Source organism: Cornus florida, unplaced genomic scaffold (genome assembly GCF_030987335.1).
Source record: "Cornus florida cultivar Cherokee Brave unplaced genomic scaffold, ASM3098733v1 CherokeeBrave_3.0.0_Hap2_Chr01, whole genome shotgun sequence".
In the NCBI taxonomy this organism is placed as follows: domain Eukaryota; kingdom Viridiplantae; phylum Streptophyta; class Magnoliopsida; order Cornales; family Cornaceae; genus Cornus; species Cornus florida.
Genome location: NW_026775571.1, coordinates 112320456 through 112347802, shown reverse-complemented (window position 1 = coordinate 112347802; position 27347 = coordinate 112320456). Strand labels below are relative to the sequence as shown.

The following is a 27347-nucleotide window of genomic DNA, read 5'->3' as shown; positions in this document are numbered from 1 at the left end:
TAATAACTGTTCAGTTACATCATTCTCTTCGATTAATGAAGTTTTTTTTTCTTTGATTAAATTTTGATAACAATTATTTATTGTTCATAATTGTTCAGTTTCATTATTCATAATTTTTTATTGTTCTCTTTTTTTGGAATCGACTAATTTCAAGATACTGTCATTTATTCTCATAAGTGATACCGTCATTTTTAGTTGTACTGAATTTTCATTTTGGCATCAGTTGTTTAGTCTTTAATTTATTCATTCTACATTTTTTATTTTGAATTTAGTTGATTTCAAAAAGCAATTTATATATATTGTGATTGTATTTACTGAATTGCTTGTTGATATGTTGTTTTTGAATGTAATATCTTTGGAACTGGTTATTGATAACCCTTTTTTGTTTGAATTTTCTGAACTGTATTTGGAAAATAAATTAAAAACATTGGAAAATATTGGGAGTAAACAGGGCGGGCCGGGTCCTCGTAGGGTGAAAACAGTTAGACGGTGGCTGGGATGGGGTGGGAGGGCACCTTGTTTAAGCGGTTTTGAGCGGAGGGTGGGGCAGAGAAACTTAAACGACTGTGGGGGCAGGGGAGGATACACCAGTCCAAAACCGCCCTCGTTGCCATCCCTAGGCATATATTTCCTCTTCCATAGCTTTCCGCCAACCAAGGTGGGAAAGTGCCTCCCTGAACGACTTAGGAAGACTAACAGATGACAAAGATAAAGAGAGAGCTCGAAAAGAAGGTGACAGATGATCGTAAGAAAAAAAATGATAGATAGGATGATGAGTGCAAACCCTTCTACCTTGGAAAGAATTTGCAGCTTTTGCTTGGAGCTAGGCCCACACCACAATCCAATGTTAGGTGTCGAACTTTTATTTCCACTTTATGAAGCTAACTTCACCGATCAAGTGAAGAGATCTCACCGGAGGTGCTTTCGACTCCACGGCGAAAGGGGGTATGATGAAATAGAGAATCTGTAATCTTCAAATCAGGTTGCCACAGACTCTTCTACCTTTGCAAAATGCAATGGGAGGATCAAGATTAGACTCGGAAGGATGAACAAACGGATGTGTAGGTGTCGAGGAAAATGGTGGAGGCTGCAAGGAAGGCTCTACCCATTCAACCGCTGGGGCAGGTGGCACAAAAGGTTCATCCTAGGCAGTGGCAGGAGTGACGTCGCAAGGTATAAACTCTAGGAGTGGAAGGAATATCAAGAATCGGGGATGGTAGAAAAATGTGAAAAATAGGTTCATTCATTTGGCTACCTACCTTAGAATAATATGGAATATGCTCAGATTGTTACAACGGCACACACAAAATGTTATAACAAACGGAACAAATCCAAGTTTGTTTTGGTTAAAGGGTAAGCTTTGCAACGAATCCAAGTTGAACCAAGAATCATAACAGAAAAGTAAACACGCCACACAAAGAATACAAAGATTTATACATGGTTCGGCAACAGCCTATGTCCACGGTTAGGATCCGGCGAAAATTTTCACTATGTGTAAAATGAAATATTACAAGTTTTCAGCCCCTCGCTTAGTTTCTGTACGAATTTCAGAGTCTCTCTCTTCCACCACTCCAAATCCTAAGCGCCCTTATATATTGGGCTACAGGAGATTAATTAGGGTTCACGACCCATGAGCAAAAACCGGGTCAAAATTTTCCTCGGGGTCAAGCCCCCTGGCTTGGACCCACACAAAGCTCATCCAACGGATCGTCAGGTCACACCAAGTTCGGGCCACAATATCACATAAAATGTTTTCTCAGAGAAGGCCTGTAGCACCTACATCCTTTTTGAGGGCAAGAATGACCCAAAAATATGCATTTGTGAGCTCGAGTTGCCCCATTTTGGATTTAAATTATGTACCAAACTAACACACCCAAATACTTTTGGAGGAAGGGAAACATAATCTGAAAAGGAGATTTTCCTTTGACCCAATATGGCATTCTATTTAATAGATATGCTACAGTAATGACTGCATCTCCTCCAAAATGTTTAGGTACATTCATTTGAATCATTAGAGCCTGGGCAATAGCAAGAATGGGTCCATTATTTCTTTCAGCAATCGCATTTTGTTGGGGAGTATCAACACAAGAATTTTGATGGTTGACGCCTCTGGACTCGAGAAATTGCTGGAAGAGAATTTTTATATTCAAGAGTATTATCAGTTCGAAGAATATGCAACTTCTGATTAGTGATCCCAGCATAAAAAGATTTAAACACATGAAAGACTTGAGATCCATCTTTAAGAACATATAGCCAAGTCAAACAAGAATAGTCACCAATAAAGGAAACAAAATAACGGGCACCAGCCAATCCAGTTGTTGGGGCTGGACCCCAAACATCATAGTGAACAAGTTCAAAAGGGCATAAACTAGGTTATCAGTCCTAAGTTTAAAAGAAACCCTATGATGCTTGCTAAGTTCACATGTTTCACAATTAAAATTAGAAAAATTGTTCGAGGAAGGAACCAAATGCCGAAGACTATTAGATTAAGGGTGCCCAAGTTGACATTGCCACTGATACAGAGAAGTAGAGGTATGGAGTGCAGATGAAATAGGCAAATAAAACGGCTGAAAGTAATAGGGCCCATCATTCTCAAAGCCCCCACCAATTATCCTCTTCCTCCTTTTATCCTGAAATACATAGTGAGTGGGATATAATATTACTGAGCAATTTAAGGCAGAGGTAAGTTTAGAAACTGATAGCAAATTAAAGGGAAATTGGTGTAGATACAAGCCAGAAGAGAAGGTTAGACTAGGGGTACGAATGGTACCAATTCCACCAACTAGAGACTTGGTCTCATTAGCTATTGTGACATAAGAGGGAGAAATACGAGAAATGTCAGAGAAAAGAGAGGGGTTACCTCGTGAAAGATTACATGCAGTTGTATCACCATGAACGCCTCAGCCACTATGACCACCTCTGCTAGGATGTGAAGGACTGTGGCCCTCTTGGCTACCTCGTGAAGAATCTGATCGAAGGTAGTTGGAACCCTTCAATTTGGTAGTAGTTTTAGAACTGGAAAATAGTCTCTCCGTGTTTTTCGATTTGTCACCCATGATTGTAGAGGCAAGACAATCTGAGTACAAGTATGAAAAACTACTTAATTTTGAGCATTAAATCAAGAAGAATGATACATTTTTTTTTCTTTTTTTAACCTAGGGTTCTAAGTCATCTCTGTCCATATGACAGAGAAGAGAAAAGAAAAGAACAGCAAAGCACAGAAGTTGAGTATACAATAAAAGAAAGAAAGAAACTGGGAAGGAGAAGAAAGAAAAAGAAAAAAAGAAGACAACGATGACGACAACAAAGCTTCGTTAGGTCTCCAACTTTAACCTTGAAGCTATGATACAACATTGAAAATTAAATTTTAGAGAGAAGAATTGACTGTATATTATTTGATATATGAAAGGATGATTATAATGGGTATATATAATGTTCTCAAGAACATAATTTAAGGGAAATGGTAGGCGAAGGTGGTAGGTGAGTGCAATGCAAAAAATGAATGTAGACCTATTGTGTGTCTAGGTAAATACATCATGTGTAAAATATGAAAGCAGTAATAATGCCCCTAATTAAGGAATAGTGGACTCTGAGTTGTATCACGACAGAAACCATATACAAAATAGGATAATGCTAACACTACATGTGAGATATTATACAAAACATGAACATATTCTAGTAATTACCAAATAATATCATTATATTGATCATTCTAGACTACCTGTTTCATTTTGCAATTACAATGATAAGAACAAAGAACATTACAATGATTAAAACCAACAAAATACTCATAATAGCAACCAACAACGACCACAAAAATTGAGTCTACCCTACGTTGTGTAGCATGTAAGTTTGTAACAAGGATCCAAACATGTTTAACCTGTTGCATCTATCAATACAATATGCTTAAACTTGAATCCTGGATGTGTGGGGGAATAAATCTTTGCGTATAGATTTCAAAGCATTTAGCTTTATACAGAGCATAATTACATAATAAGAGTAACCTATGGACATGCAGGGGAATAAATTTTTCTCATAGTAGTTTCAATACCAATGATCAAATAAGAGATCTTTCAAAAGCAGAAGACCAAATAATCTCAAATTAGAACAGAAAATGCCCAATCCCCAGATCAAGAAAGTAAAGAAACGGTGCCAATATACTTGTAGATATATTTATTGTAATCCCCACACATTAATGGCCTAACATATAGATTTAACGAATAGCTTGGGACGCGTTCCCCTTTTGAACGCCTTTTAATACATTTTACTTATCAAAAAAGAAGAAGATTGAAGTCTTTGTTTAGTTGTAATGATGTGATTGCAGTGTATGCTTTCCAAGTGGCTTGATAAGTTCCTCTAACGGAAAGCGGGCTTGATAAGTTCCTCTATTAAGTAGTGGACAACAAATGCTTGATATTTCAAAATCTTGAGCTGAACTACGCATTGTTTAATGACATGCTTTATTGGGTTTGGAGCAAAGTGCTCACCCATTAGCAGTTATGTTAATGCTAAGTACGGCTCTAGTTTCTTTTCTGATAGTTTATGCAATAAAATAAGTTTGAAAGGGTTAGAACTGTTATAGGTGGATTTTAGGTAGTCTTGAGAGGTTCGAATATATAGTTATTTTATTCATGGAAGATTTCGGGCAACCTCGTGCATTCAGAGAAGTCTCAGAAAAATTGGCTTCTAATTATCTTGTTTCTTCCTGTCAACAGTAAATTTTTTATTCCCATTGTTAGACTAGGGAAATTTAATGTTACTTACCTTTATATTTTCAACTTGAAATGTATGACCATCCTGTTAATTTGCATTATAATTCACATAAATATATGCATGATCAAGTATGTGAAATTGATGAATCCTCAATGCTTTTCGTTGATGTTGTCCTAGTTGTGTACTTTATGCAGAGCTCCATTGCTTTGTTTAGGTGAAAATGGAAAACATTTGATTTACAAGCTATATATCTGAAACACTTGGACAATGTAGTCATTAAATCTACTATTGTGGTAGCTAATATATTATAGTCCAATTTATTGCAGGAATCTGCAATACCTACCTGCTCATCAAACGTGTAGACGATTTTCTCACCATTACCAGACTCGATCAATATTCAAAGGAAACGAAGTTCTTCCATCCGCTGCACCTCAGGATCATTCTGCTGAGCATCTGTCATTGCCTCTGAACCTGTGTCTTCAATCTTTTGAAACAAATCTCTCATTATTAGCTGCAAAGAGTGAACAGCGCTAAGTTCCGAAACCTCCCAAGGCAAACCTCTGCTTTTAGCTACCTCAAGAAAAGCTTGGAATGAAATTCTTGGGTGCATTCTTCCTCCATCATCTTTATCCTCTGGATGATGCTTAGCTCCTCCCCATTTGACTTCCTTTGTTGTGTGAGACCTGAACCGTAATAAGAAATCTTTTGAAGCAAATCGTGCTGCAGCCATGCCACAAACGGCATCACCTAGTAGAGCTGCACCAGGGTGTCCTCCATTGGCCAGACTGTCAGTGCTTAGCCCTGTGGAGTCCCCATGATGATTCAACAGCCGCTCTGCAATATCTTCTATCTGTGATTTGGTTGGAGTTACACCTAGCAGCCAGCATTTCTCACGATAATACAATGCAGCCCCAACACATTTCACAAGATCCATGATACTAGGAGATTGAGTCAACTCCCAAGTGGGCCATCCCGGAGAAGCAGGTCGCATAATAACATTTGTGTCTGAAGAATCTTTTTCTCTGCTATCCATGATGCCAGTTGAAGCTCCATGTTGAGCTGCAAACCAAATGCCTGCATGAAAAAATCACAAGCATAGCGAAGCGGGAATGGAACATAACGTGGAGAGGTGTGGTGGCACACTACCAAACCCCATAGCTTCATTGAGTTGTTGCGATTGATAACAACTGCCATGTCCAATGAGGCAATAGAGCCCATGTTAGACATGTACTGCATATGGCATTCGTGGGGGGAATGAAGGGTTGAATTGACCAAGACAAGAGGCTGACTTAATTCTTCACTTTGAAGGACCCTAACCGGATTGGCATTGCAATCATAGATCATCCTGACGCGACTCTGCTTGAACAAGAAACAAGCGGCTTGGGGGATATCTGTTGCTGGATAATGCAATCCCAGGTAGGCTTCTAAATCAGACCTCCTAATTTCCGACACAACTTCACCATGTTGATCTTCATGAAACCTATAAAGCATAACCCTGTCATACCCAGTAAGCTTCTGAACAGCATGCACCACAGTATCACACAGAACACCAATATCTCCCCCAGGAAGTGATTGCATACTAGAAATCGCCTGAACAGCGAGTTTCTGTGACTGAACAGTGCCGGCTAGTGAAAATGCAGGATTACCCGACAAGGCCAGTTCGAAATCAATCACAATTCCCACATGAATTCAGTGCAGTATAGCATGAAATGGCTTCTGGGCGCTCCTAATATGTACCCAAATTGGATTTAACAGCGAAAGTTCCTTAGACGCAACAACTTTGGCCAATGAATTCTCCGAAGATGGGGTAAAAAGGGTTTTGGTATCGATTCCTATTAGACTTATCTGGTTTGATGATCCATACTCATTGTTCAAACCCAGCAATTGAATTTTCACTATAGCCTATGATTTTGAGACTGGGTTCTTCAATAACAATCAAACAACCAAAGGGTTGGACAAGACCACCCCTCTGAATTTTAGCCAGATAAGCAACAATTTCCTCATCAGGGCCATTTTCAGGTGCATTTACAACTGACCTAGAGTAAAAGGACTTACCTGACTCTTCAGACTGCTCAAATTCAGCCAAAAGACTAGCATCCGCATTGTACAGAGCTGCTTTGTTCTTCTGGTTGGAGTAGTTGTTGGGGTTCATGTTTTTTGCAGCTGGTGATAATGAAGGTGCTGGTGATAACAAAGGCCGTAGTTATGTTCATGTTGGTGGGTTTCTCTCTCTTTTTGTTTCTTGCAGCTGGTGATAACAAAGGTGGTAGTGATGTTGGTGTTGGTGGGTTTCTCTCTCCTTGTTTCTTGCTGCTGGTGATAACGAAAGCGGTAGTGATGTTGGTGTTGGTGGGTTTCTCTCTAGTTTCTTGCAGCTGGTGATAACAAAGACGGTTGTGATGTTGATGTTGGTGGGTTTCTCTCTCTCCTTGTTTCTTGCAGCTGCTGATAACAAAAGGCGGTGGTGATGATGTTGGTGGGTTTCTCTCCCCTCTTGTTTCTTGCAGCTGGTGATAACAAAGGCAATAGTGATGATGTTGGTGGGTTTCTCTCCTTGTTTCTTGCAGCGGGTGATTACAAAGGCGGTAGTGATGTTGGTGGGTTTCTCACTACTTGTTTCTTGCAGCTGGTGATAACAATGGTGGTAATGATGTTGGTGTTGGTGGGTTTCTCCCTCCTTGTTTCTTGCAACTGATGATAACAAAGGTGGTAGTGATGTTGGTGGGTTTCTTTCTCCTTGTTTCTTGCAGCTGGTGATAACAAAGGTGGTAGTGATGATGATTTTGGTGGGTTTCTCTCTCTTTCCTTCCTTTCTTTTTAGCTGTTGGGTTTATAGATGTGGATGTGACGATGTATGATGTTTATGGTCCTCAAATCTGAACTCTTTCATTTGCAAGTGAGATTATCTACTGTTAATATGAGCAGGAGTTATTATGCCCTCAGCTCACATTTGTTGTAAACTTCTACTACTATCGTGGGTTTTTATTTTTGATCTTTTTATCATGTTCAGAAACACCCTCGGTCCCTATTCGCTTAACTATATGAGAACTTGGTGGGTGAGTAATCTTCCCTCTACTCCTCATCTCATGTTGACTCGCCTGAGGACATTTATAACGAGAAGAAAGCAAAAGAAATAAAACGTCAACCTTCCTAACAGCAAGGATGAATGAACTTTTTACCTATCAAAAACAACTTTTTGCTTGGCTAAAGGAACGACTGGGTTTTCCAATGGAAGAAGTGGGGCCTAAAAAATGCTACTGTTTAAGGATTTCCTCCGGTGTCAAGATTGGTTTACTATTTGCTTTGCTCGAGGACAGATTGGCCTACTATTTGCTTTGCTGAGTACACACACAAATAGACTGATCCGGAGTAATTTGGTGTTTAGCTTATTATTATTATTATTATTATTATTATTATTATTATTTATTTATTTATTTATCATAAACACACCCAAACAGGAGTTAGCCTTGAATTTTTTTGGAAGGAGACTGATTCTGACTACTCTAAAAAGTAAAACCACAACCTTTGATAGTCTTCTAAATTAATCTGGAAATTAAGGGGAATTGTACTCTAAAAAGTAAAATCACAAGACTATAACCTTTGACAGTGCTTCTGAATAGAATGATAATTTTATTTTTTACTGTACACGCAGATAAGACGTTTAAGATAGCGCCAGAATAATAAAAATAGTTAGTCAATAAGCCGGCGCGATTTAGTTTAAAAAAGGAAAGATAAAAACGAAATAAAGAGGATTTAAAAATAAATAAATTAAAGTATAATAACAAAGATAATGAAGAGTTTCAAACATTTACTACAAAAACAAAAATATAAACAAAAGAATTCTAAAATTGAGTTGATACATTATTTTTCCGTCCTATTATTATTATTATTATTATTATTTAATTTTAAACGGATACTATTTTTTTTTTATATGAACTCAGATTCTTTGTATCATTTTATTTCGGACCTTATCTTTTTACATCAGTTTTACAACAATTAATTATATTATATTCTTTTTTCATGGTGTTCAAGATGAGACCCTTGAGTTTTGATACACTTTGGCACTTGCACAACTTTTGTAAAGTTGTTTATGGGTCATCAATGTAGTGCAACACGAGTCGCATGAAATGTGAGTTTTTTGAAAAGTAAATTCAAAAGTCATGTAGCCTAAACATTCCACAAATCAATTCGGTTAGCTTTTGTTTTTTTGTTTTTTTGCTTTTGGGTTTTTGTGACTAAGTGCCCATTTGCTGCGTTGTCCAGAGGACCAGATCAATCTAAAGCCTTTATGCCATGAAATCATTTACTCAACAACCTTCAATGTAGTCTAGACTCCATATTAACCTTTTTATAACTTTATTTATTCACAAGTTTATACCTTCTTTAACAACTGAATCATGATGATTCTAGATAATATTTGGAGAGAAGTATTGATATTAATGCTATGTTTCAGAGCATTGAAATGACACATTAAAATTATAATTACAGGAATTTAGTTTAAATTTTTAATTATATTTATTTCAATTCCAAATTTAAAATTTGAACTAAATTTTCTCAAATTTCAAAATTAAAATGCTCCATAACATAAGTTTTACTTTGCCTTGCCACAATGGCTCCCAAAATTCTTAGGAATAAAAGAAAAATAAATATTTGCTCCATTAAAAAAAACTAAATTGCATACAAATCTATTTTAAATGTTCAATTGTTTCTTTCTTTCCAAACATACCAATAAATAACAGGAAATAGACAGAAGACTGTACTTGGAGCATCTTTTCACAAGTTTTGTAGCCACTTCAAAAAATAGATGGCAAATCTAATCATTGGCCTCTCACACAACCCACATGCATCTTAATAAGAGAGAGAAATTTTAAATTAACTTACACTTGTAGTATATTCTCTCTTTAATTCATTTAATTATATAATTTAATTAAATTATATAAAATATTTAAATTAAGAAATCATTTAGACAATGTCGTAAAGTATTTTAATGTGATATTTTGTCAAGCTCAAGAGGTGTCAATAAAATTTATTTATATATATATTTGGTCTTTGGTTTCATTATGTTTTTTGAGGGTTGGGACAAAAAGGTTGTTCTAAAATGGAGTTGTCTAAAACATCATTTTTTATTTTTTATACAAGAATGATATATAGTTATATATGGAGTTAATTTTTTCTTTATATTATTACTTTACATTCGCTAAGTATTGAACTTCTTAAAATCTAAAAAAAGCTTATATTCTTAAACAATGAAATTCATTTTTATTCCGTTAAAATTCATTAATCCAAAAGTAGCACTACTAAAAATGATAAAGATAAAATTCACGAAAGAAATACTATTCCCTCCTCTACATATTAATTGTACACTTATTTATATTTAATATTATATATATTTTTAAAGAATATACCTTTCAAAATTATCAACTTATCCTTTAACTTTATATATGTATATTATCAAAACCAAAGATTCTTTCTTTTTAGGGCGTCAAAAAGTTAATTATCCCATTTAAAACATGAAAGTTGCAATGAAAATAAATAAATAAATAAACACATCGAAGTAAAAAAATGTTAATCACGGAGTACTAAAAATGGGATAAATGGAGTGGTGCTATATGAGGTTCAAATTAATCTATTTTCATGCAAACACGCGTAAAAGGCACGCGCAAGAAAAAGCCCTTTGCAAAGAAATTCAACGCTCACTTTAGTTGCGTGAATGTAACGCTCTCTTGAGTGGTCGTGGAGTACTCCATTCCTTCTTCGAGTCCTCTCTTTCCGCGAACCTGTTCGTATCGAAGATGCGGACCTGTATTATTTCCACGTGGCAAGTTACGAACGGTGGACGATAAAGGAAAGATCCGATCACAGCCGTCCATATGACGTCTCCAAAATCAGTCCCATTAATCATTGTTCTAACGTCGAAGTTAAAGGGCTCTGATTAGAGAGAGAATTAGAGAGAGCAGGAAGACTTTCAAAAGAAGTCCGAGAGAGAGAGCGAGACTTGGTTGCTACATGGGTATGTATATGTTTATGTCTGAAATTTACTGCTACTATACCTTCAATAAGTAAATCATGTTGATATTATCTCTATTTTAAATTATATATGTGTGTATCGACTCTATAACTGTTAATTCAGCTATGCGAACTGCCAATTCAGGTTAATTCTTATTCTAGGGTTTAAGTTTGTAGATTGATTTCAATTCTGGTATGATAGTTCATGTGTTGCGAATAATAGTTATCGTTGTTTTTTTTTTATCACAGGGTTGACTTTATCGTTTGCGCTTTTACTTGATATATTTTGGTGCTCTTTGATCTGTTGCTTTTCTTCCAAGAGGATATTTTGTTTTGTAGCTATATATATGGTTTTTCATTCAGTTCATTTTATATATTGTGAATTTTAGTCTGAAAGTGTTGTGCTTTTTTCACATGCTTGTGTTTTCCCACCCTCTGTTATACCTGCCCCTTTTTCTTTTGTAATTGTTGTAAAAGGAAAGGAAAATTCTAGTTTTTCATCAGTAGAATTGCTGTAGAAGTTACAATTAATTTATTTTTTATTTATTATGTTAATTATCATATGGGCTTTAAAAGAATAGATGTGTTCCATGAATGCTAGTATTTATATATATATATATATGGCACAGAGGATTTAGCTAATTTAGGTGGTTATTTATTTGGAAACAAAAAGAAAAATTGGTAACAAATTGTCAAAATTCAAAAACCAAGTTAGGCAATTTTAGCTTGTGATGTTGAGAGTTCTCATTTCATCCACAAGAAACAACAACATAACTGCTATAAAGTTCACATATATTTGACTTCTGCTGCATGCACCTTGCCTATTTGGCTGTTTTAACACTTCATCTCTCGACCAATTTTTTTTTGACAGTCTCTTGCTGCTGATCTGATTGTTTAGAGGGGTTCTGTTTCCCCGCTGATGTTCTTAAATCAAGACTGTGGCACATATCACAAGTACAGATCAAATGCCATCATTAAAAATGACGACCAAGTCAAGCTCGGGCTGTTTAAGAGAAAAAAGCGGTCTCCATGTATGCCAAAAGTCGAGCATGATTTCCAAGAATTCTTGCTCTCATGTCAGGATATCTCGACAAGCAACAGACTTTCAGACTTCTATTCAGGATGGTGAGCAGCAACTGTATTTAACAAATGTTATGGAGGAATATATTTTCTGTTGTTGCCTAAAACAAGATTGTACACACAAACAAACCACCCCCATGACACACACTAATTAATCTCTTAGATTATTGTTGAAAATTATGTGGTACAACTGGCTTTAAAGTTGTCCTTTTTTGTGACATATTGCATAGCATTATCTGGATTTTATGCCTCCAAATCATAAATTTTGTGTTGTATTATGCTTGGATAATAGTTTTTCTTTTTGTGGGATAAGAAAATGGACTTGAGTTTCTGCCTTTCTGGATAGATATCAATAGAAATTACTTACAGAAAATTCTAATACTTCCAAAATCTTATCTCAGCAATTTAAGGTCAACTATGGACCTGTTTAGTAACCATCACCGTTTTTTTCTTCCTTCAATTTTATGATAAACCGAAGCAGTTATTCTGCTGTGCTGTCATTTTTGTCTAAAGCAGAACATGTTTGGTAATGCATATCCTGTGGTTGAATTTTTGAAAGCAGGAAACATAAAACATGTTTGGTAATGTGAAATAGTAATAATAAATATTAATAAGATCATTGACTAAAATTAAAAAGCTGTAAAAATTGAAAAAAAGAAGACCACGACAAGAACCCCATAGACAGAATAGGATAATGCGATTACATCTTAGATCTTATACAAAACATGAAGATGATCTAGTAAGTACCAAAATAAGATCATTAAGTCGATCATTCTAGACTACGTGGTTCATTTTGCAATAACAATTATAAGAACAAAGAACATTACAATGATCAAAACAAAGGAAATGCTCATAATAGCACACCCACAACAACCACAAAAAAATGAGACTATCCCAATGTCGTGTAGCAAGTAAGTTTGCAACCACAGAATCCAATCATGTTTATCCTGTTGCATCTATCAATATAATATGCTTAAACTTGAATCCTGGACGTGCAGGGGAATAAATCTTTGCATAAACGTTCCAAAGCATCTAGCTTTAAATGTCAGATACTAAGCATAATTACATTATGAGAGTATCCTATGGACGTGCAGGGTTATAAATTTTTGCTCATAGAAGTTTCAATGAAAATGATCAAATAAGAGATCTTTCAAAAGCAAAAGACCAAAAAATCTCAAATTATGAATTGGTATATTCGTGTTCAGCATCTAAGATACACACTGATATAAAGTATAGACAGAGTGGTAGTCATGGTAGCTTTATGTATTGCTATATTCACCTTCATGTGTAGCCCAAACATGGGTAAAAGCTCTCATTTGGATTTTGATATCTGAAGTCTTGCTAGAGGTTTTTTCATGTGCTTCTGATTATAATAAAATTTGATTCCCCACTAGGAAGTTTCTCTCCCTAATAGTCCGAATTTCTACCATTACACTGTCAATAATCTAATGTAACATCACGTGGCATGCGAGTAATCTATTAAACTCTATCACGCAAACAGTGTTGCTGATATGTTTTTAATTTGTTTGGTCTGTCTTCTTTTATAAAGTCATACTAAAGCAGTCAAAGAGTTCAACACCAGGGTAACTGATTGGCATTTGAGGGTCAGAAGGACGACCCACCCGAGACCCAAAATGCTGAACAGAAATGGTTGTTGGACCCATTTGTAAGTTTGTAAAGTCTGTAATTTTGGAAGATGAGGATGAAGACGAGCAGAACAACATTGGGATGCAAGTCGTGTAAATTTTAATTGATTCAATCTCCCAAAAGCTCAAACGTGGTCAGTGTATCAACAGCAAAATTGCAGAGCTCTGTACATCTTTTATGGCAAAATATTTTCATTGCTAAATCACCAATAAGGAAACACATTAATGAAAATTCTAACAGCTCCTTTTCAGGCTCACAAGTAAATCGATTCAGATCTGTTCAGATCTGAAACAAATCTACAAACCCTAAACCCTATTCTACAAAATAAAACTAATATAAAGATTAATCTAAATGAGCAAGCTCAGATCTACTTACAATCAGAGAAGTAACTTGAGAAACTCAGATAGTACCTTGCAGTTTGTGGTTGGCAACGAGATGTAGAGATTCGTTCTCGAGAGTCAAGGTTGAGAGAAATGGAGATAAGTGAAGCTTGAGAGATATGAACGTGATCCGTTCTTGAGGTTGAGAGAAGTGTCGATGACTGAAGCTTGAGAGAGATGAATGAGATGAGGTAGAAAGTGTTGAGGTCGAGAGAAATACAATCATGGGTAATAGAGGTTATATTGGGTCTCTGTCGTTTAAGACGAGATTCCCTCTTTTTTATTGACACTAGCTCTGCCCAAAATGCCAATAAAAGGGAAATCACATTTTGGCAGCATTGTTTTGATGCTGCCAAATTACACTACCGGTTTTAACTTCCTACAACACTGCTATTAAATTTTAGAAAACAAAATACAACTTACCAAATATGTTTTATGCTGCCGTTTTTGCTTTTTTTCATTTTCAGAGCAGGAAAGACAAAACAGAAGTGGTTACCAAACAGGGCCTATATGAATCTTGTTTATGCCATTCACTCCATTATAGTCATTTTTTTTGTACTTAAATTACACAAATACATCTTAGTATTTAATTTCATATTAATTTTGGTTCTCCCTTTCTTTAGCATTGTCTATAGACTATATTTGGTAAGAGAAAAGGAAGTGAGAGTGAGGCGAGAGAGAGAGAGGAGTAGGTTCCCATTGTTTGGTAGAGGGAAAAGATGGGCGGAAGGATGAGGCAATGACGCATGTAATATCATCCATTTCATTCCCTTCCTCTCAACCAAAAAAGAAAAAGGAGGGATGAGCCCCCTCCCTTTCAATGGATGCCTCATCCATCCCTAATGCTTACTCTGGATGAGGCAATGACGCATGTAATATCATCCATTTCATTCCCTTCCTCTCAACCAAAAAAGAAAAAGGAGGGATGAGCCCCCTCCCTTTCAACGAATGCCTCATCCATCCCTAATGCTTACTCTTCCATCCATTTTTTTATCCCTTCCACTAGATGAAGCATTATTGTGGACCTTGTTACACTGTCACCGGTGCAATTATTGGTCTTTGTTGGGAGTGGCAAATCTTGTTAGTTGGGCTTTTTATTTTATTTTTTTATTTTTATTTTTTAACTAGAGGAAATCCTAATATATGTACAAGAACTATGTCTCAAATTTATGAAAATTTTGCATTAAAGACTATGATGCTGTCGTATCATAGTTTGAATGTTAGTTTGTTAGTTATGGATTATTATGTAACTAGTTTGTTAGTTATGGATTATTATATAATTCAACAACAATGGCAAATGAAGTTTCACTTCAAAAGAAGCCTTGTGATGTTATTGTACAGGTAAAAGTGCATACTTCTATTGTATGTTTGAAACTATGTTATTTATAGTTGATGTGTAGTGAAATTTTAACTCGTATCTATTTTAACTTCTATTTTTAAGTTTGTGAGAGTTCTACCTTCAAGAGCTACTCTTGATGTTTGCAAATTTTCAAGTTAAAAAAATAAATAAAAATCACCAAACACAATTTTTGTGAGAGGCCTTTCTAGAAAGGATTTTCTGATAAGCTCATTGCCACAAACTTATCACTGTTTAGGAGGTTACACTTCACAACTTCCTTTCTTTTTTCAAAAATTGAATTGATTATGTGTTATGCATGTGATTTCTATTATATTGTTCATCATCATATAATGTTGAAAAGTTATTGAAGTATCATTTTTCATGGGCTATGATCAGTTTTTGATTTCCTCAGTTTCATAATCAGAGCTGCTTACGTGAGTCCTTTTTCCCCCCAATTGATGGGAGAAAGACTCTTTTTTTTTCTTTCTTGTTTCATGTGAATTTTCTTTTCTTTAACTGCCTTACCTAATTTTCTTGTAGTTTCTTTGTGCAATAAAGAACATGCTCAGGACATTGGAGGTGATGAAGTTATTGACTGTAATGAATTGCTCAATGGTGATAATCTTCAGTTTCAGAAGCAGCTTTCGCCTTTAACCGATTCTGCAACTGCTGAGAGAATGGTAAAATATTTAATCAGACTAAACTTAATTGTTTTGATATATATTTGCATGATGGTGTTCTTTTCCATTTAGTTTCCATTTATGATACCTATATAATGCTCTTTACTTCATGTTCTTTTCAGTGTCATCTTTTTGCTGCTACATTGTTCAAGAGAATTTAGCTGTGTGCATTAAAAACTTCAGAAAATATTACATGAACTTCTTGCATGAGAATTTGCAAGATGCATGCTCTTAATGGTCTGTGCTGCGCATCACTTTTTTCATGTTTTCTGTAGCTATAAAGAAGAAAAAAGAAACAGAGTTATTTTATCCACAAATATTGATACTTTACACTTAAGTGCCCCGGTCGTAATTTTTTAAATATATGAGATGATCAAGGTGTCATCCTCCATATGTTATGATTATATACTCAATTCTATCTCCATTTTTGTTTCTGCAAGGAATCTGCAATTATTGGTTCGTATTCTCTTCTAATTTAGGTTCTTTAATATTTTCCACTTTACTTATAGATATGTTGACTGTAATCCACTTTGGTTAATGGCCTTACATATAGATTTACTTATTGCTTTCAAATATTAGATTGAAGTCTCTGTTGAGTTGTAATGATGTGGTTGCAGTGTATGCTTTCCAAGTGACTTGATAATTTCCTAACGTTTAATATTAATTAGTTGACAAGAAATGCTTGATATTTCAAAATCTTGAGCTGCACTTTGCAAGTTTGCATTGCTTAATGACATGCATTATTGGGTTTGGAGAAAATTGCTAGCCCACTAGCAGTTATGTGCACTCTAAGTACTGCTCTAATTCCTTTTCTGATAGTTTATGCAATAAAATAAGTTTGAAAGGGTTAGAAGTGTGATAGGTGGACTTTAGGTATTCTTGAGAGTTCAAATATATAGTCATTTTGTTCATGGAAGATTTGGGGCGACCTCGTGCATTCAGAAAAGCCTCAGAGAAATTGCCTTGCCTTCTAAATTGTTTTGTTGGTTCCTGTTAATGGTAAAAAAATTATTCCTGTTGTTGAAATAGTGAAACTTAATGTTACTTACCTTTAAATTTTCAACTTGCAATGTATGACCATCCTGTCGGTGCATTCTTACTGCGAGGTAAATATGCATCCTATTTCACATAAATTTATGCATGATCAAGGTATGTGAAATTGGTGAATCCTTACTGGTTTTGGTTTATCTTGTCTTGGTTGTGTACTTTATGCAGAGATCTATTGCTTTGTTTAGGTGAAAATGGTAAACATTCGATTTACAAGCTATATATCTGAAACAGTTGGACAATGTAGTCATTAAATCTACTACTGTGGTAGCTAATATATGATAATCCAATTTATTGCAGGAATCTGCAATAGCTACGTGCTCATCAAGCATGGAGACGATTTTCTCACCATTACCAGACTCGATCGATAATCAAAGTGAACCAAATGTTTACAGTGATGCAGGTATGACCAAAAATTTTTTTTGATTGAATGCCATTTGAATGAGAGATTGTTTAATTTAAATCAAGTATTGGTCAGATTTGATGTACATTTATGAACTTTTTTGGGAACATGTCATTTGTTTTTCCATTCTTCCTAAAGCAAGATGTGGAATTGAAAATGTGATTAGCTACTTTTTGGCGTATCCAGAAAACGGTCTATTTGTCTAGAAGCTTCAAAAGACGCTGTATTCTTATTTTTGGTGATACCAAACACACTTGAAGCTCCATATACCTTAATTTGATCTTTCCTGAAAGTCATTCTAATATATTTATCTTAATAGATTTGGTTGGCTCACACACAAAAACTTACAGCCTCCTCGTGAAGGAAGAAAGAGAAAAAATAGGAATAGAATTGATATTTTTTTATGCTATTAGGTAAAGCATCTACCAGAACACAGGAACAGTTAAAATGATTATAAATGCAGATGCATTAAAATCCCCCTCATTCTGAATTTTTTTAAAAAAAAGGAAAAGGAAAAGAACAAAGGAAAAACTAGCTGCAGGTGAATTGGAAAATTTCTGCATCTTCATTATTTTTAAATGTTCCTTGCATATTAATCAAGGTCTACTTTTAGCTTTTGGTTAGTGGGAGGGCATTTGGATCTGCTTTTCTTTTTTGTGTCATTATTGGAACAAGATTCTGTTAATGGTGTTTATGGTTGTTGATTGAAGACAATTAACGTTGAGTCTGTAAAGATGAAGGATTCTGGCCACACTTCGGCTGCTCTTTATGTCCTTTACTTGGGTGGTATATATGGGAAGAGGGGGGTATACGTGAATAAGTAGGTGATTCTTAGTAACCTCGTGGCCTTATGGAAGAGGAGGTTATGTTTCTCACAACTTGCAGTAGAAGATACAGCATACATGTCTTTGTGTGTATATGTAAATTTTAGCCTTGTTACGGCATAACTCTTGGTTTCCTGAACGGAGCCAGAAATATTACCCATGTACCAAAACATGTTTCATTTACCTGCTTGAAACAACCTGAAATTTTATTTTGTATTAATGTTTCTTTTGTCTGCTAGATGCCACCTGAATTTTTTAGGCTAAACTGCAAAAAAAACCCTCAACTTCCAAGGATTTGCAAATACTCCCCTAGTGAGTAGCGATGCAATTAACCCTTCGAACTGTCTAAAAGTTGCAACCTACCCCAATCCAAGTGCCATTAGGTGTGTCAAATTTACCATTTTACCCTTGAAGAAATAAAAAATAGGGTAAACTGTAAAAAGAACTCCTCAACTTTAAAGGGGGTGATTTGCAACATTTCTTAGTACTTTAAGGGGGTTATGTGCAAAAATGAAAGTTGAGGGGGGCCAGGGGGGTAATCTACAAAATCATGGAAGCTGTTTTTCGTAGTTGACCCAAAAGTTTATTGTTTGAATTTTACTACTTAAAATCGCATGCCCTATATGCACGTGATGCTATTCCGTCCATTTTGTAACTGTCCGCAAATGACAAAGGGGTGATTTGCAGCATTTCTTAACAATTTAAGGGGGTTATATGCCAAAACAATTGAGATTGGTAATCTATGAAATCGTGAAAGTTGAGTTTTTGTGTGTGTGTGTGTGTGCAGTTTACCCAATTTTTTAGTGCACATTCATATATTCCATGTATTTTGTCTTATATACTGTCACTTTGCTAAAATTTTATATTGCCAATTTGCTTTAGGTGTGAGAATCCTTGTATGCAATGGGTATTGCTTGAAAATTTTCTGCACACACTCACATATACATACACACGTATATTCTTTCTTTTTCTTTTTTTTCCTTCAAGTAGTTTCTGCACATAAAGGTTGAATGATTTGGATTCATTTTTTCTTTTTGAAATTTGTTCACATCTTATGTGTGGGAATTTATTCATCTTCAATAGAGGAACATCATATAATGAAATTTCATGTTATTTTTTAAATTAGACAAATTGATAATGAAGTGATATGACTAAAACCCCCCACCTGTCTTTCATCTCATCGTAGGGACCAATGGCACTCTTGATGTGCCACGGTTGGGAGCCGAAGATAGTGATAGCAGCAGAAGCTCATGTGAATTTCAAACTTGCAGTGTATCAGATTTCTACATCTCTGACATGATTGTTGCAGGCTTACCCATTGAAGGCAACTCAGTGTACGATGATGATATTACAGAGACTACTTCCTTTCCTGATTACAGATGTGATGAGCCACGTTTGTTGTTTGATATGACGGAGGAATACATGATATTGCCTTTCCTTGAGGATGCTAAGGAGACTAGCAATGGCCATGATGGTAGAACATGTGAAGAAGCCATCATAGATTCAAATGATTCGAGCTTATATTTAGCAATCAGTCAGATGAGATCCTGCAACCAGGAATCTGATGTTAGTCCCGACCCTGACTCGGATCAAGCAGAGTGCTTTGATCCACGCATGTTTTTCAGAAATTTTCCAGACCTACCAGACGTGGCCACAAATTGGCCCACCACACTGACAAAGGAAACACTGAAAACCAAACCTATAACTCTGGTACTTGATTTGGATGGTAAGAAAAGTAGAGCTCCCTCTATCTGTCTGCTGACAATTTGACACTATTTGATTTCAATTTATTTAATTTTTATTTTGTTGTCAAGTAAATCTGTATATCTAGCGTGATTCCTTCTTTTTTTTTTTTTAATATATATATATATATATAAGATATTTTGTTGCCATTATCTTTCAAGAAGTGATTCCTTTTATTATTATTATTTTTTTTTCTAGTAATGATTTTAAATAATATTTACAATTAATAAATGCTATCAACAATTGGTCACATTGGCTTCCTTGTATGCAGAAACACTTGTACACTCTACATTGGAGCATCGTGATGATGCAGACTTCACCTTTCCTGTTTTCTTCAACTTGAAAGAGCATATTGTGTATGTAAAACAGAGGCCTTATCTACAGACATTCCTGGAGAGAGTTGCAGAGATGTTTGAAATTGTAATTTTTACAGCCAGTCAAAGCATTTATGCAAAACAGCTTCTGGATATACTGGATCCGGACGGAAAATTTATTTCACGTCGGGCTTATCGTGAATCATGCGTTTTTTCGGATGGAAGTTACACTAAGGACTTGACAGTTTTAGGTGTCGATCTTGCCAAAGTTGCCATAATTGACAACTCTCCACAGGTATGGTACCTGGCCACTGGCTTTGATGGTTTTTTTCTGAACAGTCGTCGTCCTGTTTTATGAAGGAAGAAGGATATATGAGATTTAGATATGTTGACTATCAAATTGGACGTTAATATATTTGGACCTATCCTTTTTGCTACAGATTTAGAAACAGGTACGGGGTCTGTGGGTGACCCACTGCTAAAGAAATTTTGATTTGGTTTGGGTTTTATCTAGTGAAAAATCTTGAGGGTCTCATTGGCACTTCAAATCTATTTGCAGTATTTCTTCATTTAGACCAAATTTGAGGGTCATTTTCTCTGTTTCCACTTAAAGGAATCAACGTAGATACACTTCCCTCCAGTTTGGTAAAGTAACATGATAAAATGTTGTCCATATTTTGCTAACGTATTATAACAAACAAACAAACAAAAAAGTAGCGAAAAATTTCCAAGTCTGTTAGAAAATATATTGAGCCTTTTTTCATTTGATGATTTCAGGTTTTCCAGTTGCAAGTGAATAATGGGATTCCCATTAAGAGTTGGTTTGATGACCCATCAGACTCTGCCCTAATTTCATTACTTCCCTTCCTAGAGACCTTGGTTGATGCCGATGATGTTCGTCCTATCATTGCCAAGAGATTCGGTAACAAGGAATAAGAGCCTCTTGTTCTTTCCCTTTTACTCAATATAACAGTTCCTATTCCTTGTCATCTCGTTTTAAGAAAAAAATCATCATTCGATTTAGATGCTCAATATTCATTCCCCTCCGAGCTCTTGATACAATGATTTACACAATAAAAATATCTTTAGTCCTGTGTTGCGTCATATTTCACAGCTCGTTCCTTCTCTGCCATCTTCTCTCTCTCAACAATCTCATCGAGTGTTCAATCTAATTTTGGGGCAAAAGGTAGTTGTGAAGAACTTCTCTATTTAATTCCATTGTACAGTTATATATGCTAATATATTTTACAAGGTTCTGTATATGAATTATTGTGTTTTGAAATAAATTTTGTGGATATTTCTTTTTCATTTATATGCATTGATCGTAGTATGAAGTCATATATTGACTGCTCTTTGCTTCTTACTGACAATTTAGAGTAAAAGGATGTGAAATGCTACTGTAAGTTCTTGTTGAAATGTAAACTTAGAATTCTTAACTGTTGGAAATGCCATTATCTTTTGCATCTCTTGTGATATGTTCAAGTGCTTCTACCATGTCTCAGTTGCTTCTGCTGATAAAGGAGATATTTTTGTTAATAACCAAGAAAAGAAACACTGTAAGAGGGACCTATGAACCATCACTTCTATATGTCATTTAAGGAATATACCATGGAAGGAATTGCATTCTGTTTTATTTTTTATTTTTGATATTCAAGAGTCGAGGCAAGTTTATAATCTCAAGGAGCTTCGTGAACAGATGGAACTTGAGGAAAACTACGATAGAGCCTCTATCAGCTAGGATAGGCTAAATATATGGTTAACAAACACAGTTTAACACTGAGGCAACTAGGATATGATAGGAGAACACAGGATTAGTAACATCTGTGAAAATTTTACAGAATTTTAAATTCATAAACTAAGAAACAATAGTAATTTCAGAGAAAAAAAAATGCTAAAAGTTTGTTGGATTTAAAAGTTGTCAGTTTTAATTACGGTATAAAGTAAAAATCTAGTTGACTTAGAATCATGCTTGCGATAGAAACTAAAAGTAAATGTAATTACCAATATGAGAAGTAGATGCATTGATGTACACATGGAAACTAAATGACAGAAAAAGAACTTTGGTGTTTAAAATGAATCTTTTGGAAATCAAACATATAATTCAGTTCTAATTAAAATTATTATCATAAAATTTTATGTAATATATAGGAGCCATTGTTTGGGGCAATGGTAAAAGTTTTGGCCTCTCTTGAGAACACTGGTTGAATTGACAATCATTTTCTGCAAATAATACCAAAGGTTAGTTATTTACCTAGTCTACATCTTCTAGGCTTCAGTAATTGTAGTTAGCAAGGAACACAGGTTCAAGGTGTACACAAACCATCCATGTGATATAATACATCATGTATTGACATTGAAAATGGATATGAAGAATATGAATATGGTCTTGTGCACGAGCCATTTCTATCTTTTCTTATATTTTTTAAGCAGAAACAAAAGGAACCAAATGAAGAAACTGAAGCATTCAACTTGAACTTTAGAATCTATTAGGAGCCCTTAAATCCGCTATGAACATCGAATCTATTATGAAATTAAGAGAGCACTCTCAAATTTTATTAATGGAGAACTGTAACACTCCAGTTTTTTGTTGTTTTGTTTTGTTAGCCTATTTATTGGCCTTAAAAAGGTTAACATATAATGACTTAAAAATCATCCTCACTAATATAGTAACCTAATCGGACCCGCATTTATCGATTAGAAGCCTTAAAGTAGTTAAATATAAGAAATTGAAAACTCTTATTTCTTAGATAATAAAATGAAATACGTCAAAACTTGGGAAAAAGTGTCCTACATCAGACTCAATACTTGAAAAAAAAATTATCCTCGATTTTGCATCTTGATTTCGAAATCTTCCTGTCCAAATGAAAAGACATTTGGAATCCTTCGATGCTTGATTTGTTTAGAACTTTATTCCCTTCTACTTATCAAAAAAAAAAAAGAACTTTATTCCCTTCAAGTTGCACAACTCAAAGCGTCTTCTCATAATACCTTGATTGGTTTACAAGGGTAACTAATGCAGTGTCAAATGAAACCTCTCTGCACCAATAAAATCATTATAGGTTGGTTAATTAATGCTATTTAAGTTTTTGATATTTTTTAAAAGTATTTGAAATCTCTATGAATGGTAAATTGTTGATGAATAGGTTTGACTTTGAGTCCCATTTTTAGTGAAATGCATATTTTCATTATGATTTCATGTTGAATGTTGCTTCCTACAGCCAATATTGTTAGGAAGGTTGTCATTTTTTCCATTATTTGACATCAGATCAAGTTCATCAAGGCTTACCGATTGATGTAGCAGAAGTAAAAAGAAGTTAAAGAAAGATCCTGAAGTATTCAAACCGAAATCTAGAATTCACTAAGAGCTCATAATTTCCAAAGAACCTTGAATCTACAAGACAAAATAAAATAAACTTTTATCGTAGAAGAATAATAACGTTCTGATTTTGTTCCTCATCCCTTTGTTAGTTTATTTATAGGGCGCATAGGACTTGAAAAATGTTGCCAAAAATCATGTAACTAGTAGTATAACCAACAAGGACCAATGCCAAATATTAGATGCGCAAAAAATAGGCAAAAATAAGAAAATAGAACATGTGGTTCTGAAAACTAACTATGTACTAAAATAACGTTGGACAAGGTATCCTACTTCACAGTGTTGCCTTTTCTGGGTAGGAGGATGCTTCCATATTTTTAATACTCTTAAACTGTTGAAAATGCCAGTCAATTACTTGGTTGTGGATATTGTCCCTTTTTGGTATTATTACTTTTAAAGGAGAAATGCAATTAATGCATTGTCCCCTTTTAAAATTACCAAGTTGTCTTTTTAAGTTTAAATATATACAGTATATATTACCAAGTTGGAAGATATTTGAAAACTTAAAGGTAATTATGGAAAGATAGCATTTATTTTGTTTTGACTTATCAAATGGGAGAACTAATTTGGGACATCCCAAAAGGAAAGAGGGACTACTAATATGGGACGGAGGAGTATATGTTTAACATAATTGGAGAATCCTGATTACTTTTGTAAATGTTACCTTCTTAGAACTCTTTGTCAACTCAATTCAATACTTAATTCTGAATAAATTAAGTGATTATCCAATTAAGTAGCTTGATAATGCAATTTGGATGACACTTGAAAGAATAAGTTTCACCTAAACGACTTAAAAAAAATTTAAGTGAACAAGACTTCACTTATTTGAACACTTAAATTTTAAACAAGTGTTGAATCAGTTCTCAATTTACAATTAGCACTTTAAATTTTGAGTGCTTAATTTTCAACACCATCTGTCTTCAATATCTGAATGGGTGGTATGGAGTTTTCTTCAATTTTAGAAGTTGATGAGGCTTGGTTCTTACACCAAGACATCAACCTCTTATAGAGGCAGGGGTGGTGTTTTTCTGAAAAGTTCTTTGCTTTGGTGATGGAATGAACTTCTTATGCTTGGGAGTTTAGAGATGCTAATGTAACTGTAAAAAATGTACCTCCCTCCTTATGAGTCAAAAAGGGACGTAGAAAGCTTGGGCTTTCAGATAGTAAGCCATCTGGTAATAGAGCTTTATTGGGTTGTATGAATAAAATAGGTGAAATGAATATAAATTAAAGGGAATATCTTCAGGGTAGAAGGAAGAGTGAAGAGAGGAACCTTTTATAGAGAAAAGACCTTATATTCCTTCAAAAGAATACAGGACTCCAAAAATCACCATTATATATATATATAATTTGGTTAATATTATGCTGAAGGATATAATTGATGTGAATTTGGCTTCTGTGAGGAGGTTACATATTGTTCTAGACCTGTAAACTGATCCTTTAGTATCTGTGGTTAGGGTTGAGTATTTGGTCTTTTGATCGTATGAGGTCTGGTTATTTTCAAATTCTAGTTTATCAATAAGGTTATTACCCAAACCCATGATATAGTATTTTTATTTTTTCTGATCTAGAAGTATTCATGAATAAATAAGAGAGATGACAATAGAGGTACGCATGGACCAAATAAAAACCAAGTTTAAATTCATCGATCCAAAAACTCCAAGTACAATTTGTATATAAGTAAAGCACCTAAGGGCACAGGTAGATGCATAAGAAATACACCCTTTAGCTTCAAGAAGAGAAGTTTTTGACTCTTTCTATTCTTTAGTTCCTATAAATTGTCATCGTAAGTTCTTTATTGTGTTTAGTTGTAGGAATGTTGTTCTGGCAGTTAACTCTAATTTATCTAGATTACATAATTTCCATTAGTTTATAAGGCTCGGTTATTAATGTTTTTCTTGAACCATGTCCTTGGCTACAATCACGTGGAAATGGTCCCTTTGATTAGAGTCACGTTATTTTATTCGTCTTTCCTTTCTTTCGTGACAGTGGCACATGCAATGTGCTTGTGGTGATATTGATGCTCTGTTATTAAATTTGTAGTGATTTTATAGTATTTGGGGCCATTGCTTAGTGTAATGGTAAAAGCTCGAATTGCCAGGTACGAAGTAGGTTTGATGTAAAAGCAGTTACTTTGTGCAAAAGGTTTCAACTGTGAGGTTCATATTGTATATCTCACAAATGAGGACTAATTCTAGAATACATTTTCACCTTTTTAAAGTCAGTGTGTACCAAAAAATGCATATGAATTATGTCATATGGTGAGAAGTAGAACAGGTTAGTCAAATGGGTGAGTTGGCATTTTAGAATTTCTTTGTGTTACACCTGTTGTATGTATAGAATTTGGGAAGTAAAGTATATAGTAGTTTATCTGCTGACTAAATCAGCAATTGCTACACACGTACTCTTTTTTTGGCAATGGACTACTGGATGGTGTATCACTTGCCCCCTGCCCATTATCCCCCCACTAGGATTAGAAAAGGCAGAAATTGTTCTCAAGTCTTTTGTATGAATAACAAGAGATCTTACGAGCTAGCAAGTTAGTACCTTCGTGTTACTACCCCCTACACATACCTTAAGAGTGAAAATTCCCTAAAGGGTATGAGATCCCAATTTTCAGGACACGGACCATTGGGATGAGAGATGGTACGCCGGTGATCATTTTAGGAGACTACATTTGGTTTGTAAAGATTGAATGTATAACTGATTTGGAACAGCCTTTTGATTAGGTGGCTCCTGCAGGTTTTGCTGAAAGAGAGTAGATAGTGAGGGAGCTTTGACTTGGATTGCAATCTTTGCTTCACTAGAGTTTGGGGAAGACAAAATGGTGATGGTTTGTGGAGTTGGCACAAACCAATGATCATTGCTTGTCATGATTCTCAGCTGAATTGATTTCTTTTTACATGCTTAATTTTTTGGGTTCCCTTATCTGCAGGTCATTTGAAGATCTATAATGAATCGGCTGCGAATTGCAATAACAGTAGGTATGCAATATTGAATTGCTATTTATGTCTCTTGAATTTTTATTTTTATTTTTTCAAAACAGCTATTCTTCCGGCACATTACTGTTTACTTTAGATGTTTAGCTTTTTCCTCTCTTCTTCCTGGGGCATTCCTTGTTTGTTCCTTGTTCAGTGTCATGGATATGTAACATAATAGTAAAGGAATATTCAGCTGATGCTGTTTTATTAGACATTTTTGAATCAAATGGAGGAAAGATTGGTGTTGGTCTGTGATACCCTTTTTTCTGTTCCTTTGTTTTTTGATTGATTTTTTTATGGACTGTTGCTTGTGATAGAGAGAATGCGGAAGACGGTGTGAGCTGTGAGCTCTCTCATTCTCCATATAACAGAAAATGAGTAAATAAGTAAACAAAATGTTCAAGGGCTTTGATAATTTGGGGGGAGAGGACTCCAAATGTGTGCTTGAAGCCCCAGATTTTTATTTTTAAGCAAGCAAGACTTGGGAAGGTTTTTTCATTGGTGCCGCCACAATGATTTGTATGTGATGATTGTTATATTTCTGTTCTTCAGGCTGACGGTACTGCAGCTGAACAGATACATTTGTTGTCTTAGAGGTGGTAATGTAAAGAAGAAACTAAATGGATTGGGATGAGCATAATCATAGTTACCAACTTAGCATCTTGCACAATTTATTAAATACTGAACAGAGTTGTATCCCTTACTGTATGGTAAATTGCCATCTCTTGGCAGCATCTTGTACAATTTATTAAATACTGAACAGAGTTAGATCCCTTACTGTATGGTAAATTGCCATCTCTTGGCACCACCAGGA

General features: G+C 35.0%; 1 protein-coding gene and 1 pseudogene across 5 annotated transcripts; one reads left to right on the top strand and one right to left on the bottom strand.

The window, feature by feature from the left end:
• Nucleotides 1-5029: 5029 nt before the first annotated feature.
• Nucleotides 5030-7717, bottom strand: LOC132314364 (phytochrome E-like; annotated as a pseudogene).
• A 2903-nt stretch (nucleotides 7718-10620) lies between these two features.
• On the top strand, nucleotides 10621-27315 carry LOC132314373 (uncharacterized). 5 transcript variants are annotated; one of them, XR_009483493.1, is made up of 9 exons: nucleotides 10621-10723; nucleotides 11591-11844; nucleotides 15706-15845; nucleotides 17193-17295; nucleotides 19306-19845; nucleotides 20134-20471; nucleotides 20954-21362; nucleotides 26488-26536; nucleotides 27086-27315. XR_009483493.1 is itself a non-coding variant. In XM_059813259.1 (7 exons), exons 2-7 carry the CDS (start codon nucleotides 11685-11687, stop codon nucleotides 21110-21112), a joined length of 1422 nt encoding a protein of 473 aa, XP_059669242.1. In that variant the 5' UTR covers nucleotides 10621-10723; nucleotides 11591-11684; the 3' UTR covers nucleotides 21113-21488. The 5 variants fall into 5 exon arrangements, 2 of the variants coding, with proteins under 2 accessions (XP_059669242.1, XP_059669232.1); XR_009483494.1 differs by lacking the exon at nucleotides 27086-27315 and adding an exon at nucleotides 26851-27060; XR_009483492.1 differs by lacking the exon at nucleotides 27086-27315 and having other exon boundaries at nucleotides 26488-26788.
• The last annotated feature ends 32 nt before the right edge of the window (nucleotides 27316-27347 follow it).